This window comes from Bacillus rossius, chromosome 7 (genome assembly GCF_032445375.1).
Source record: "Bacillus rossius redtenbacheri isolate Brsri chromosome 7, Brsri_v3, whole genome shotgun sequence".
NCBI classification, from domain to species: domain Eukaryota; kingdom Metazoa; phylum Arthropoda; class Insecta; order Phasmatodea; family Bacillidae; genus Bacillus; species Bacillus rossius.
In genome coordinates, this window is record NC_086335.1 from 61,086,810 (window position 1) to 61,104,180 (window position 17,371).

The 17,371-nt window shown below is 43.3% G+C and overlaps 1 protein-coding gene across 1 annotated transcript in view; it reads left to right on the forward strand.

Annotated features, from left to right (window-relative positions):
* LOC134534168 (cationic amino acid transporter 4) overlaps positions 1-17,371 on the forward strand; it is a 34,287-nt gene that overhangs the window by 14,299 nt on the left and 2,617 nt on the right. The window contains exons 3-8 of the mRNA XM_063372305.1: positions 55-303; positions 5,704-6,078; positions 9,181-9,512; positions 12,151-12,369; positions 14,374-14,599; positions 15,455-15,616. Coding sequence (XP_063228375.1) covers positions 55-303; positions 5,704-6,078; positions 9,181-9,512; positions 12,151-12,369; positions 14,374-14,599; positions 15,455-15,616 — 1,563 coding nt within the window. The remainder of the gene's footprint in view (positions 1-54; positions 304-5,703; positions 6,079-9,180; positions 9,513-12,150; positions 12,370-14,373; positions 14,600-15,454; positions 15,617-17,371) is intronic.

A 17,371-nucleotide genomic window follows, 5' to 3' on the forward strand; every position in this document is an offset into this window, starting at 1 on the left:
GGTACTGTAATGGAAACAGGCATGTGCAGCGAGGTGTCGCGATGCGCCCCGCAGGAGTGGGGCACATGATCGGCGCCGGCATCTACGTGCTGACGGGCACCGTGGCCAAGGACCTGGCGGGCCCGGGCATCGTGCTCAGCTTCCTGCTGGCCGGCTTCACGTCGCTGCTGGCGGCGCTGTGCTACGCCGAGTTCGGCACGCGCATCCCCAAGGCGGGCTCGGCCTACGTCTACACCTACATCAGCATCGGCGAGTTCTGGGCCTTCATCATCGGCTGGAACATCATCCTCGAGCACATGATCGGTGGGTCCGCGCGCCAGCCACGGGACACATCGGGCCCTTTGTACAGCGGAGACATTTCACTATCGCGTCTGCCGCTTCCACGACGCACGGAGACGTAAGAAACGGCAACCAATGAGATTGCATTTCAAGATTACGAAATGATAATTGAAATTAAATATATAATGCTTTGCAACAATAGCACGGACAGATTTCAATAAACAGTAAAAATACACGACAAAGTTATAATAGAACACTAGACATTCTTGTACTTGAAACAATTTTTCAACGTATTTAGAACGTAAACAAACATGGCTACCACCAGGGGCGCAACAAATAAATTTCCAAAGGGGGGACAATATTCCTATTTACAAAGAATCATCGATCACCCCTAATGAAGCGGGGGGTCCGGGGCCCCCCCCCCCCCGGGAAAATTTGTATTTCAAGGTGGAAAATGGTGCTATTTAAGCAGTTCTATTATCTAAAAATTGATTACACAGCACTTTCTTTGCCCCCGTTTGCCCCCACTTCAAGGTTTCAGAGGGGGGGGGGGGCAAAATACCCCCCCCCCCCCCCCCCTGTTGTTGCGCCCCTGGATATCACCTCAGCCAAGTTCTCGGCTTCTGTCGGTCGCACGGAGCAACGCAAAACGGAAGAGCTCAACATTGCCGAGCTAATCCGTACGGGTCCGTCTCTGACTGCGTGCCATTGCAGAAATTCTGTTACTTGAGATCCGTCTCCGTTTACGTGATCCGTCTCCGTTTACGTGTCACTGTATAAATGACCTTACGAAGGTGATATTAAAAACCACAACCCGCCAACATGATTTCAAATGTTTTGAGTTAATTTCTCGTTTCTTTTGTTTATTTTTAAAAATGTGTCTTCGTCAAATCATACTCTATAACTAAGTGGAATTTTTGGAGTTAATAGTGACTACTACTACTCATAGTTTACTCTATGGAGTCACTGGCATTTAAAATTGAATTTTTTTCAATGACTTAAACGTAACTAATACTGTAAATTGGCACTATGTAATGGCCTTAAAAATACTGTTGATTTCTGTCTTAACGAAGAAATCTGTTCAACATTAAATGTTAGGTAAAAAGTGTTCTTGGCAAAGGCAACCATAGTCTAAAAATGAAATATTTCATTAGAAGTAATAAAGTTAGGCTACGTCTTTCCTCATTGGCACTCAAATTATATTAAACTTATACTCCAACACAAATAACATTTCCTTGCTCCCCTTTGATGTTTTAATCGACATTAATATGCAAATAAGACTTGAAACTTTCTTGATTCTGGACTAAGGTTTTTTTCACAAAACCAATTCGTCAGATTGTACAAAAATGATAAGAATGTCATTTATTGATTGATTGTTGATATAATAGAAGCAGTTCAAAACCAGCAAGTAAACTACGGAAATGTAAAAAAAAAGTTTTCAATGTGTATAGGATAGCATAAATATAAATAAACATTTTACTAATTCTAATGATAATGGTTATTACGGCTAAAATTACTGTGCAAAATATTTCCCCTCTTAAAATACTATTAAATATTTTTTTGGCTTAAGTGCTGTGAACCATGATTATTTTTGCTGAAAATATGTAGACAATGGTTGTTTTTGCTGAACGCATCATATTTCAGAGTCTCATATCGTACAGACTATGGTTATTTTTTACTTTAAAAATTGTTCTAAGAACATCGCAAGGGATCACCACAGGTTGGACGAAAATAGCATAATTTAATTTTTCGGATTATGGTTGTTTTTGCCGAATGCTCTTTAATTGCATTTCGGTTCCCTCAAACTTATGGCACTGTGTCACATGTCAATTGAATTGATTTATTGTCTTTAGTTAATGGGTTTTCCTGCCAATTTATTCCGATAGACTTTTGCATTTGTTGTAAGGCCATAACTTTTCTCATCAGATATTTACTATACCTTATTTCCTACTGTAAAAAGGTTACGCAAGTGATCATAATTACGAACAATTAAGTAACTTTTTACCGCGATTAAATAATAGTTAGTAAATATATGTTGAGATAATAAGAGACGAAACATAAAAGTCAACATCGCTATCGTGATGAAATGACAGGAAAAGTCTTCCAAATGATAGTAATCACAAGGAAATGAAACAGTTTACATCGCATGTCAGACAGAGCCTTAACCCTTAGGTTCGTCGCACAATTGACGTGGATACGTAAAAATCTGAAATGGAATACGGAAACGTAAGATATTTACGTTTCACCATCGGTCTCCTGATTCCACAGTTCATGTAAACATAATAAAAGTCTGCTTAAAAATTTTGTGACCAATAACAATCAAAATTAGTTACCTGCGTGCGTTGAAGGACAATGATGGTTATTGAAACTATTTTTTTTATCAGGGTTACGAAATATTACATTAAAAAAAAACACGATCACGAGTTGCATACGGTACATAATAAACATAAACCAGCAGGTAATGTTAGAAAAATTGTTCGCACACAGATATCCCTGCAGTTGAAACACTTTTTAACGTATTCAAAACGTAAACAAACATTGTTACCACCGCGGCTAAACACTCTGCTTCTGTTAGTCGCGCGGACTAATGTTAACCGAGGAGATAAGGCATTTCCGCGCCCTTCCGTTCGCATGCGTGCTCTTGTAGATGGCTTGTTACGTGAATTACGTATCCCTGTATGATCCGTGTCCGCTTCTGTGACATAAGCGTGTAATAAATAACTAATTGCAATACAAGCATTGGCGAGTAGTGCTTCTATGGAAGAAGCGATACAGACGACACAACCCCCCCTTCCCCCTCAACCCATATCGACCCCATAACCCCCTAGAACTACAAACAAAAATCATTAGACGTATATTAAAGATTTATAACCACGTGATAGTTTAAAGTTTGAGACAACATACAGAATTTTCGCGAATCACGAGGCAAATATTTAAGGGGGTGCCTCCCATTTCAGGTCAAGATTTAATATTTACAGTAATTACAGATAAACTTGTAGACTTTTTCAATTGTTTAACTTTCACGAAATAAAAATTATATACAGGGCATAATTTTTGCATAATTAGCTGCCAAAGTTACATTTAACGTTTTTGGGTTGTACAACTAAGGAGAATTTAATTTATTGCAGAATTGAAACTTTTTAGGTTTAACTGCAATGCCACTGGCTACTTCAAGAAATAATTTGAATTTATTTCAGAAAATATTAATTAACTTTACCTGGCATTTCAAAATTCTCAAATTTGTTACGATATTTGACAGCGAAGAAACATGAAATGAATTTTTGTGATAGAAATGCAAACCATATCATGAAGTAGCCAGTGGCATTGCAGTTAAACCTAAAAAAGTTTCAGCTCTGCAATAAATTAAATTCTCCTTATTTTTACTACCCAAAAACGTTAAATATGTAACTTTGGCAGCTAATTATGCAAAACGTATGCGCTGTGTATATTTTTCATCTCGTGAAAGTTAAAAAGTTGAAAAAGTCTAAAAGTTGATCAGTGATTAATATAAATATAAAATCATGACCTGAAATGGGAGGCACCCCCTTAAGGAGTGGCAGGGAATGCCAAAATAAGCGATATGATTTTTTTAAGGAATGGGTGTCACGAATGGCAACCGTGCACAGTTACAGGCGCCAATTTGGATTTTACCGGGCACTAGGCGCCACTCCAGTGGCTGACGCGGCCGCAGGCGGCGACGTTTGGACTTAACTGAAGCCTTCCCCGCACACGATCAGTCTTGTGGTTGCTGTTGGGTGTATTGTTAATAGAATTATACGGAGAGAGAGAGAGAGAGAGAGAGAGAGAGAGAGAAAACTTTGGATGTTGTAATTGTAGTTGCAGTTTTGGTTAGAAAACGGGGGGGGGGGGGGGGGGGAAATAGCAGAATAGCCAAAGAGTATGAACAAACATGTCAGCCATGACACTCAGCTGATGGACTGGCAGTTTGGACTGGCGTGTACGGCAGTTCGGACTGAGGGCACTAGAGCCCACAGACAGACTTGATGGGAGGCCATCAGCTCGTCAGTCCATCAGTTCCCGACTGATCAGTCCGCCGTCCTTGCTCACACGCGACAGCTCCGACTGTTAAGGGGAGGGGGGGGGGGGGTGTGCTCGGTATCCACCAATCAGAGAGGCCAGCACAGGAGACGGCTGGTTGTGGTAGGCTCAATGTCTTTGCTCGAATGCTGACCGACAAGTCGCGTGTCCACGTGAGAGCAGTTCGCAGCGTGCGCCCGTTGTGAAGCCTTCTTTTTCACAGACGAGAGAGCCAAAACCCGAAGTTCCCCGAAGTGCATGCTTTTTTTTCCCCCGTATCTTTAATGTAGCTATCCCAACCAAATCAACCGTCCACAATGTTTTAAAGTATTTATAATGTAGCTAACCTAACCTAATTGACAATTAGTATCCTTTTATCAACACCGCCATATTTATTTACAATGAACAAATAGAAAAAACCGAAGATGCACGATCGTGCGTTTGGCTCTCTCGTCTGTGAGAAGAAGGCTTCTCGTGCCCGTTGCCAAGGTCCCAAGTCTAGTTCAGATGTCGGACTCTGGACTAGTGAGATCTGCGAGTCGACTCCCGTTCTGCCCTGGAATGGCGCAGACGTAGGAGGGGAGGAGGCTGGTGAGGGGTCGTTACCACAACGCCGAAATACCACAACGCCCAACGTACAACAACGCCGAATACCATAACGCCGAAATGCCAAATTGACCACAACGCCGACAGCTAGAAAACTGCTGTGTACCACAACGCCGATTTATACAGTAACGCCGAAAAAAATGTTGCCGCGCGGAAGGGGTGGGGTTTCCCACAAGAGCAAAATGAAAAAAAAAAAAAAAAAAAAAAAAACAACTGAATGAATTTGTGTGTGTGTTTCTTAAATGTATCTTAACGCCGAAATACCACAACCTAACCTAACCTAGGCCAGCCTAACCCAGTGGCGTAGCTAAGGTGACTGGCGCCCCTGGCCAGGATTGAAAATGAGCGCCCCCACTTTGACTAAAAGAGAAGGGGGGAGGGTTCAATAACACGAAACCGTCGCGACGGCGCCCCCTCCTGCTCCGGCGCCCCTGGCGGGGGCCATCCCTGCCACCAACCTGCTACGCCACTGGCCTAACCTAGCCTAACCTAGCCTAACCTAGCCTAACCTAACATTACCTAACCTAACCTAACCTAACCTAACCTAACCTAACCTAACCTAACCTAACCTAACCTTTGTGGCAGTCCTGCGATGACATTTTGTCGTCGTTGTGGCACACAGCACTTTTCTAAGCTGTCGGCGTTGTAGTCAATTTGGCATTCCGGCGTTATTGTACGTTCGGCGTTGTGGTGTTTCGGCGTTGTGGTGCGTCCCCGCTGGTGAGCGAGCCGTCGGGCCGAGGCCTGATGTCTGCGCGGTGGTTGCGCGGTGACCAGCAGGCGCGGCGTCGGTGGCGCGCGCCTGGAGCGGCTACATCGACTCGCTGGTGGGCGGCGCCATCAGCAACGCGACGGTGCGCGCCGTGGGCGAGATGCACGAGCAGCTGCTGGCCAGGCACCCGGACTTCCTGGCGCTGGCCGCCTGCCTCGCCTACACGGCCATGCTGTGCGTGGGCGTGAAGGGCTCCGCCGCGGTCAACAGCCTGTTCACGCTCGTCAACCTGGCCGTCATGCTGCTCGTCGTCGTCGTGGGCTTCTCCAACGCCTACCCGGGCAACTGGACCCTGTTCGGCGGCTTCCTGCCCTTCGGGGTGTCGGGCGTGGTGGAGGGCGCCGCCACCTGCTTCTACGCCTTCGTCGGCTTCGACAGCATCGGTGCGTGCTCCCTCTTTCAGTCACACGGCCGTCAGCTCCAGGAACACTGGTCGCTCAAGTTGGATGTTGGCCTTGAAATATGTTTACAAACTTATGGCCTCAAAAAAAAAAAAAACTTTAGTGGAATCAGGGGTGCAACAACAGGGTGGGGGGGGGGGCAAGGGTATTTCCCCCCCCCCCCCCCCTTCTGAAACCTTGAAGTGGGGGCAAACGTGGGAAAAGAAAGTGCTGTGTAATCAATTTTTAGATAATAAAACTGCTTAAATAGCACCATTTTCCACCTTGAAATACAAATTTCCCGTCGCTTCAATAGGGGGATCGATGATTCTTTATAAAAAGGTATATTCCCCCCCGCCCTTTGAAAATTTAGTTGTTGCGCCCCTGAGTAGAATCATGCACCTTTTTGATGAAAGAAAAAAGTTTAACCAGTGAATTAAGGTATTTAAGTTTTAAAAAATAATACCCTTAAAATTAGTTTCCTCTTTCAGTTAGCGTAGCACTTACACATCAAGCACACACAGGAACACTTGTCGGGAGGGGCTATCGTAACGAGAAGGGTCGCAGCTGCGAAACACCACGTTAAATAAGTTGTATATTGGCCTTGAAATATATTTACAAACTTATGGTCTCAAATACTAAACTTTAGTAGAATCATGCACCTTTTGATGAAAGAAAAAGTTTAACCAATGAATATAAGTATTTAAGTAAAAAAAAAAAACCTAAAAATTAAAAAATATATATATTAAAAATAATTCGGGTTTGAGAGAAGTCAACGCCCCTACCCCTACTCCTCAGTCACCTTTGGATCCGCGCTTGATTGAACGTAGATTTGGGCACTTGTTAATGCCAACATTCACTGGCTGGCCGTATTTGCTCCGTGTTCAGTCACAAACACTGTCTCCGTATTATTTGTAATAAAATATAAATATAGTTTAAAAAACTAAAGAAACATGCTTTTAAAGATTATCAAACTAAAAAGTAAACAATAATTTTAAAATTTAATTTATGACAATAGTATATAAGCAATACTAGTATAAACGAGAAAAAAGCTTGAGGCGCTTTGTGCCATATTTTTTGTATATTAAGCGCCCCATGCTTTTTTCTCATTTATACTAGTATTGCTTATATACTATTGTCATAAATTAAATTTTAAAATTATTTTTTACTTTTTAGTTTGATAATCTTTAAAAGCATGTTTCTTTAGTTTTTTAAACTATATTTATTTTTAACTTTTTAGTTTGATATTCTTTAAAAGCATGTTTTTTGAGTTTTTTAAACTATATTTATTTTTAACTTTTTAGTTTGATATTCTTTAAGAGCATGTTTTTTTAGTTTTTTAAACTATATTTATGTATAATTATCATAGGGAAATGAGTTACCGACACTACCTATTACCATCTGAGATAACTATTTGGAGTTGCAACGTCACAAAGAAATGGTAAAGTCTCTCCGAATCATTTACAGTTAGATGTATGGATATAATCTTAGAATTAACCGGGAAAAAAAAACAATTTTTTTTTCGGCGTGGCCGGGAGTAGAACCCACGATCGTTGAATCTGAAAGCTGACGTCACAGAATTCGCGCGCCTTAGACCACTCGGCTAACGAACGTAAAGAAGTTTGTGGGACATTTAACAGTGATCAGCCACTCACTCTTAGTCGAAAGAGTTACAGACGGACAGACAAACATACAGGTTAAGCTAATATAAAGCATGTAAAAATGGTTCAAATCCTACTCGAAAGGCGTACACCAGCCTTGGGAATTATCTTGGACTCTCTCTCTATTACGCTGTGTCCCGTTACGCTCAATGTACGCTTGCGCCGCATCTATCTCTCTTCCACTTGACTATTTATAAAGTGAAGTGAAAAGTTAATGTGGTTTTCATTGCTTATTACAACAACAATTTCGGCAATAAAGGTTAATTATTCTTGCATTTAAAAAATCTGATTACTAGTATAATTTCAAATATTTATTCTTTTATTATTAAAATAAAAATGATTCAATTTTATTCATAAAGTATGCAATCATTTCATCAATGTTTTGTTATGACGTCACGTTAAACTATCGTCTGTAAACCGACTTTACAGACAACCAATTTTTTTTGTTAATATACAAGTAATGTTCTTTTGTAATCATGTTCAAAGTTAAGTGAACTTAGCCCGTGCAAATTTACGAAGATCCCTGGATATTTTTTTTTAACCAGCGTTCTTTGAAAATTGAAGGGGAATTGTTTAACAGCGCATAGGCAGCTTTATGTGCCTCAGCGAGGTAACGGAAGGGGTAGCATGTGCTTGACTTCTTACGCGGGTGAGGGGAAGTGTTGTAGCTGCGTTTGGTCCGGACCCTCCCCTTCCAGGATAAAAAAAAAAAAAAAACGAAGACTGAAAAAAGAAAATCATAGCAAATTATCTACTCATTTTTGTAATCCTTAGCGGGCTACAATAATGTATTTAATCCCGATTATAGCCCGACGTGACTCACACACAGAAGCGGCCTGTCTTACATAAAAAACTTTACATGCGTGTATCATATATTTAATAACAGAATTTTATGTGTATTTATGTTTTTTTTTTAAATCATCAAATAATAAACTTAAAAACTAAGAATTAATTTTTTTTTATGAAATGTTCAGTTTCTCCAAGCAAAATAATTAGGTAGCCTACTTAAATTTGTACTTGTAAGGGTTGGTGGTGTTAAAGTTTGCTATTCCCTGAGATTTTTTTTAAAGTGTGACAGTAAATTTTCTTTTTAAAAGTTCAGTTATAATAATGATGTGACGTGATGTGACGTGGTGTGATGTGACGTGCTGTGATGTGATGGGGCATGACATGATGTGACCTGACGTGACGTGCCATGTTGTGACGTGACGTGTTGTGACGTGACGTGTTGTGACCTGATGTGTTGAGACGTGCCGTGAGGTGATGTGTTGGGACGTGACGTGACGTGACGTGATGTGTTGGTACGCGACGTGACGAGACGTGATGTGTTGGGACGTGACGTGACGAGACGTGATGTGTTGGGACGTGACGTGACGCGGTGTGACGTGGTGTGACGTGACGCGGTATGACGTGACGCGGTGTGACGTGACGTGACGGTGCGCAGCGACGTCGGGCGAGGAGGCGGTGAGCCCGGGCAAGTCCATCCCGCTGGCCACCATCTCGTCCATGCTGATCGTGACGCTGGGCTACGTGCTGGTGAGCGCCGCGCTCACGCTCATGGTGCCCTACTGGAGCCTGAGCGCCTCGGCCGCCCTGCCGCAGGCCTTCGCCGACCTGGGCATCCCCTGGGCGCAGTGGGCCGTGTCCGTGGGCGCGCTCTGCGGCATGACCACCACCTTGTTCGGCTCGCTCTTCTCGCTGCCGCGCTGCATGTACGCCATGGCGTCCGACGGCCTGCTCTTCAAGTTCCTCGGCAACGTCAACGAGAAGACGCAGGTCCGACTCCAGCTCTGTGTCCAGGGACGTGACTAGAGGAGTTTACACTCTCGTCTTGGCCGACCGAGCTAAAACCTTTCTCGACAACACCTCATAGTCATAGTCATTAAACTTATTTGCAATCATTTATTTTTTAATACATCGTAAATTGTACGTACAACACGCGAAAAATATCAGTTTTTTTTTTTTTTTTTATATTTGACGATATACATGTTTGTCTCTTCCAATACAAATATTTCATTTCATCTGCCCTACATTTTTTTAATGTTCAAACACTACGAGATTAAAGTGTGTCTGCCAGTTTACTGACTTCCCCCCCCCCCCCCCCCCCCACAATGTGGCATCAGGGGCACATGCCCCGTCTGGCCCCCTCTGGTTACGTCCCTGACTATATCCACTGTTAGGAAAAATGCACTTTTAACCATGTACTTGACAACCGGTGAAGTTCTTTCTAGTGGCATACAACACCTAGATATACGATATGTAAAAAAGTCGCATATTTTGGGTATAAAATAGTTGAGTATATAAGTGAACCACTATATAAAATTCTTTAAACTACCCTCTTGAAAAAATTTAAATTTTTTTTTTGACATAGTATATTATGCCTCCAAGCAATTCGTTACTCACAGATCACATTTACAGTTATGGCCATAATGTTTATAATTTTTTTATATATAATTTTTTTATTGCAGAGTTTAAAAAGGTGCACTTTAAATATTTTCCCCCCCGGCCCTTAGATCTCTCACCGGCCCTGAAACTACGAAAGAGCCCTGTACAGTAGTTCATAAAACACGCATGTCCCAATACGTTACCAACCCTCCAACTTCAAACTGTGAAACTATTTTTTTTTTTTAAATCCATCGGGCTTCTGTTCATAACTAACGTTTTACTCGAAAACTTATGAAATTCTCAATAATTTGATTAAAAATCACCATTTACTTTCTCTGTGACGTAGATTGATAAGTGAAAACGCAATGAGTGTGATAACGCAAGTTGAATCGTCAAATTTTGGAAATATTTGCGGATGCGACACTACGTTTTTCGTCTTGCGTAATTCATACAAACGGGTACCTATTTAATATCGACGTTACTTTTTTTTTTGATATTGCGTTTCTTCCGTAGTTTATAAAGCCAGCCTTTTATTATTTTTACTCTTGTGTGAAGTCAACAGTGTTTGACTAACCACGTCAAGTACAACCACTAGCGAGAAAAAATTGCAGATTTCTTCCAGCCAGTCGGGTCCTCGACGGTCGGGATCCCAGAAGTCGAGGGTTCGATCCCAACCTTGGTGTGACTAGAATCTATGACCATCGAGTATGTTCTCCAATGGTTTCGTCGCTTTAATCCTCTGTGCGTAACCGTGCGAATCAAAAATACTCCAGCAGCCTGTTTAACGTGAAAAATCTTGGAAGGATATGAATTCCTTATCGTGACAATAATTGGGATAAAATAAAAAAACAGATATTATTTAAAAAATTAAATACTTTATCTTGGATTAAAACTATTTTTAATTTTAAGAATATTAAGCTTTTAAAATTTAAAAAAAAAATTGTGAGCTAGTATTTCAGTATACGCCAGAGAAAATGTTAACATCTGAACTCGTGAACGAGCAAATTCACGTGTTCTCGTGTTTGCAAATACACTTACAATACGAAACTCTGACACGAAAGATGACGTGGAATTCTTCAAAATAATGCAGAGCTTTGATAAATATGTATACCCAAATTGTGATTTTCAACTGAATTTCTGGACGCGAATCACGCGTATTTTCCGCACGCGCCGCTAGAATTCGCTACCGGAGGAGATTATGTCGACTATCGAATCGCCCCCGATAAAAAAAAAAGGTGAAAAGGTCTTGAGAAAATAATAGACCCTGGCTTTGGACGTGCTTTTTGACAAGGAGTTTTGTTAAAATACTGTTTAATATGGTTACAAAAAATGTTAAAAATTTTACCTTTGTATTTGTGGACTTAAGTTTGCGCCATCTGCCACAGATGGCAGCACCGTGGTCGTACATTTCCCGTTCCATTCACGAAATTACTCCTACCAAATGCCGTGTGCCGAGAGTTGAGATGCGGTGTATTCGGCGTTATTCGTGTTTGACCGCGGCTCGCCGGGCAGTTGGTGGTTGGTGGTACCACTCACCACCAGGGGCGCTTGCGTCCCTGGTCAAATATTCCAGATACGAATAAAATTCAAAGCGGACCACGAGTCCAAGTGCCCAACCCCCGCATGGTAGACTCTTTTCTACTCTGTCCAACACTTCATCCAGACCATCCTCTTGTCTCCTGTAAATTCCTACACGTAATGCATGCCAATTTGCATCCCACATGAATGCGCCCAGGGTTTTCCCTGTGTCTATGCAGGTTTTACCTGGGCCCAACCTATCTCTAGTTATAGTCTAGATTTAAGAGTGAGAGGAGTTAGTCATGGCACCAATCGTTGCCATGGCTGGCCAATCTCCTCCTAGCACATGATGCATGCGACCCTCTCCCTGCATGGCTAATCCCAGCATGACTAGGCGTATAGGCTTCGGCCTGAGACGCACCTAGGTCTCTCCCTAACCCGGACCCCTCCAAAATACACTTAGTTTTAGTTAGGTTAGGAAGAAAAAAAATTGGTGGTTGGTGGCCCGCAGGTGCCGCTAGTCAACCTGGCGCTGTCGGGGCTGTCGAGCGGCTTCCTGGCGCTGGTGTTCGACCTGGAGAAGCTGGTGGAGTTCATGTCCATCGGCACGCTCCTGGCCTACACCATCGTCAGCGCCTCGGTGGTCATCCTGCGCTACCGGCCGGAGCTGGTGGTGCTGGAGCCGCTCGGCGAGGACGTTTCCCCGTCCGGGCTGTCCGTGGAGTCGGACGTGAGTGCTCGGGCCGCCGCCGTTTCTTCACATGCTCGGCCGGGAGCGTGTGACAGCGATACCAGGAACCATTATGTTCCCATAACTCGCTGTGTGGGAAGTCAATTCAAGATTGCGACCCCCGTCACTTTATTCGAATCATTAGAAACGACGCGACGGCGGGGCGCGAAGTGTGTTAATTGTGGCTCACGGTCCTGCAAGTAGTTAAGTAGCTGTCGCTATGGTGCTTGGCTTTAATTTATTTACTGCAGATGTCAGGCGGGGGGAAGGTCACCCTTTCCCCCTCAGTTAGGTGGCTAACTGATGTATGGAAGTGTCGTGATGTCTGTATTTAGAGGCTTGTAAAGTATTGTGTCAAAAGTGGCCTAGTTAATCTCGTTGTGTGAGTGTAGTACGCAGGGAGCGGACCCTACTCCGAGTAGTGGGAAGGGGGCGATTTTCCTGAAGCGCATTGCTCGACTACAAAAAAAACTGCATATTTTATTTACCGCGCTGGACTTGACGGCAACTACTCCATAGAGACGTAGAGAAATGGACACGCCATTTCAGCGCGAATTGGAGATGTCTGAGGAGGAGCTGCGATGAGAGGCTTGAGGCAACCCATCCCAACATCATTGCCACTCACTCCCCCTTAACTGTTCGGCTGACCTGTGGTTGACTCAACACAATCCTCATCCTGAGAGCATCACAAAGTGCTCAACCAGGTCTATCACATCCCTTGGACCCCTCTGAAAAAAAAAACAGGAGCAGATAACCGGAAGATTTGGGCCCAGGGCCACTTATTTACCACGAAAATATCCGAAGGCCCGGTAAGGTATGCCCGTGTCAGCGGTCCCTTCCTTGTAACTAGTGACCGCCTGCAAGAGAAGCAATTTCCTTGTTTGGCCAGGCAAACGCGTTCGCTTCAACGCTGTCTGGCTGTGATTCGTGCAACAACAGTAAACATGTAGCTGGATGAAACTCGATCAATCACGAATCACAGGCGATGCTACAGTGTTCTAACTCACAGCTAGTCTCGATTTTTTTTTCTCGCGAAAAATGCATGCCCTTAGTGATAGGTATGGAATACTTCCCAGTTAAATGAAGGGGGTGGGGGAGGGTGTTTCGGAATTTTGAAAAAAAGAAATACGTCTAGGCTGTAACTAATTTCTGACGTCTTGAAATGACATTTTGTATATCTTTAGTTAATTTTAGTTATGGGGATTAATTATGGGGGGGGGGGGGGAAAGGTGGAGGAGGAATTGTTCCCATAGAACTGCCACTGTGAGCACGTGCCTTAACACAATTATAATGGCACATCTTTACGAATTATGGTCCAAAGTGATTCCCAAGATTAGTATACATGTTTAAAGTTGAAGCTGAACAGATTTTTAATTGTAAATAACAGAGAAAGTGTGCACGCATGTGGATTATATTTAATTGAACAAAGTTTTAAAACTACGAGGGTCATTCAAATATATAAAGGAATGTTGTTAATTCAACTCAAGCAGTGATGTGAGCGGATAATTTGAGACAGGACATTTTTTATAAAGCCCCAAAGGAAAAAAAAATCGCATGGCATTATGTGAGGTGAAAGTGGAGGCCAGCGTGAAAGAGCTCTGTCGTCTCGACCATTACGACCAATCCAACGGTCAGGGACTTCGACGTTCAACCACTCTCGTACAAAGAGATGCCAATGGGGAGGGGCTCAATTCTGTTTCCAAATAAAGTTAACAGGTTCATCCTCCATTATTTGTGGAAAGAACCATTTTTTTTCGTGCAGTAAGCGAGAAAACGACAAAGTATCTAAAACGGTTTGAGTTACTTTACAACACTTACAGTTGATACCTTTACAATTTTACAATTGGGACATTCTTTTATATTAAAGTAAATTGAATTGTGACTATTAAATTAAAGTGTTTGTTGTATTAATGAGTTTTGAACGGGTGCTTCAAGCGCCTTACAGCTGACTGGCATGTCAGGTTGGAAGAGTTGCTCGGAGCGGGTGACGCTGTTGGGCCGCAGATAGTGGAGATGCTGTCGGCGGGGCGGCTGAAGCCCAAGTTCCGGTGGCTGGACGGCGCGCTGGGCCACTGCAGCCCCGGGGGGGCCGTGTCGGGGGCCGTGTTCGTCTTCACCTGCCTGAGCGGCGTCCTGGCGGTGCACCTGCACTTCTCGTGGCACGAGCTGCGCGAGGCGGACTGGTGGGCCGTGCTGCTGACCGGCTTCTTCGTCCTGGCGCTCGTGGGCTGTGAGTGTGATCCCCTTCTTCCCCCTCGACCGCAGACACGCGACCAAACGACCCTCCCCCGAGGAACAACTTTCCACCCCATGAAACCTTTATGGACTCTTTCGATTCTTCATTCTCATGACGAACTAAACATTATTGCCAAGTTTCATCAACGCAACAAATGATTTACTGTACTAGCAGTAGCGGATCCAGAGGGGGGGCTAAGGGGCTCAAGCCCCCTCCAAAAGCATCTGGGTCCACTATTGTTTTAGTGTTTGCCTTGATAAAGCCTAGTCTCAGCTGGGTCAAGCTCCTCCCAAACCAAAATCCTGGATCCACCACTGTGTACTAGTATGCCATTGCTAGTTTGCACACGCAGAAAACAAGCGCCAAAAATCAGCCGATGACCAATATTAAAGGTATAAAAATCACAGAGAATTCCATGGATGGAATCAGTAAGAACAATATCGGAGCACAGCCGGACACAGTTTGGGCTGACCACGACGAGAGAGTTGCAACAAAAATAGTAAAATGCAGTCAAACAACAAGCTGGGACAATACAGCATGTTACAGAACAGGTGATCTGGACAACTGGTGTAATGGCTTGTTTTCTGTGTGTTTCTTTGTCCGGTCTCCGGGTTTTCTCTATGACGAACAGTGAAAACTAGTAAAGGCGTATGTCAAAATATGTAAGGATTTAAATCAGTTTTCCACATTGAAATAATAGTTCAAAGAACTAATGTTTATTCCCATTGCATCCTGTTTTGGGTCCCTTACGTTTTTCTTTCAGGGTCATATGGAGATGGGGGGTCTAAACCCCCGTGGACTTCTCCTCTTGTGCATCCCCGACCTGAGGTGTGTCCCCCTTCCCCCCAGGTCTGCTGCTGATAGGCGCTCACGAGCAGAACACCACGGGCGTGCCGTTCAAAGTGCCGTGCGTTCCCGTTGTGCCGGCGCTCAGCATATTCTTCAACGTGGCGCTGATGGTCAACCTGAACGCCCTCACCTGGGTTCGCTTCATCGTCTGGATGGCTGTAGGTGAGGACATCACCGGGGAAAAAAGTTTCTGTGGGATAAGCAGATCAAGCCAGCTTTGATCTTACCGACGTCCTGGTTTACACAGACACTCATTTTCGCAATTTTCATCGAGAAGCAAGTGCCACTGCTTGCAGATTTTGATATCTGTTCATTATCGCATTTTGATGATGTAGGTAATTAAAAAAAAAGCCCCAAAACATTACTTACTGATCTTCATGGTTCGAATGCCAACCAAATAAGGGTCTAAAAACTTTGGCGGGGCATGCTTGCTTTATAATAAAATTAACCTACAAGCGTGCAATATATATTTAGGAACATTTCCTGTTTAACTAATTGTAAATAAGTAGTGTACAGAAAATTGTTGTAATATTCCATCAAAGTTTGTACACTGAAGACTATAAAATTAATAACAGACTTAATTAACCTTGGCCTGGCTGGCATTTTCCGAATTAGAATTTTGTTTAGGGGACTATAAGTACAGCGGAGTCTTTCCTTCATTTCTTTCTGGCCCCAATAATAGTGGGTTAGCTGTAGGCTATCCATGTTATTCCTGCAACTTGTTCGTTCAGTTCCAAACAATCCCTTTTTTTATTGAAGGCAACAAAAACAGTAAAAGTAGTAGTCATGTTTTTGCCCGAAGCAGAATCAGTGTGCATGAGCTGAGAAAGTTTAGCAGAGCCTGTTGTTCCGAGAGAAGAACCTGCCATTCGCAGCCACACGGAAGAATATGCCAGGCTGAGATGAGTCAGGTGTGGAGTAGCGGTGAAATTATGATTGTGATAGGGAAACAAAATACAAATACCCTATAAACATACCAGCAGGGGACAGTAACATCAATCGGGAATGCTACCTACTTGTAATGTATTATGAGGCCTAAATCTCCAACTGGATCAATATGATAAGTGGCAGGTTTATGTTTTATTAACTTCATTGCCAGTCATTCAATGCGACTTGTTAAAGCGGTATATACGTAGAGGCATACCAACAAATGGAAAGAATATGAAAGCAAACAGTGGATAAAGTGGTTATTACCCCGCCCCCCTCCTTTTTCCCCTTCAAAAAAATAGGAAATTTTGTGTACGCTACTAGTTGTTCCTGCTACCAAAACAACCTGAGTTTGATTCTAATCGGCATCGATTTTTTTCATTATGGAAAATGAAGCGTTCGTTGCCGTTAGCTGATAAGTTTCCTCAAGCCACTTCTCAGTTTCGGGACCTCATTTTATGACACCCTTCTCGAGGAACACAATAGGCGTAGTGAACCCTGCAACCAAAGTCCGCGACTCTGTGGGTGGTTTGCATGCATTTCATTAATTCGTCGTGGAGCACGGAGGTGTAGCAGCCCATAGGCCCCGGGGTTCAGATCCCGGTGTGGCCATCTTGATCTTGGCTTCCCGAAATCACTGCATGCAGGGATGTTTTTTCTTGCTATGAGCATGCCATGGCCGATTCCATACCACTACCCCATGCTTGTGTTGAAGCGTGACCACTGTCCATAACGACCTGTCAGGCGACGTGACGTCCAGGCTCAGTCCCACATTCTGTCTTGGTTATTTCATTTTCTTGTCATTGCCGTTATTTGAGGGCTTTTTATGTAAATTTGTCACGATGCTTCGCATCAAAATTTCTTTACAGATACTTACTATTTATTCTCTAATATTGGTAAAAAGTTACTCAAGTGATTATTTTAGACAATTTATCCCAATTTTTGGCATGTGAAGGCATAAATCATATCTCCCAGACCTTCCATACCTGT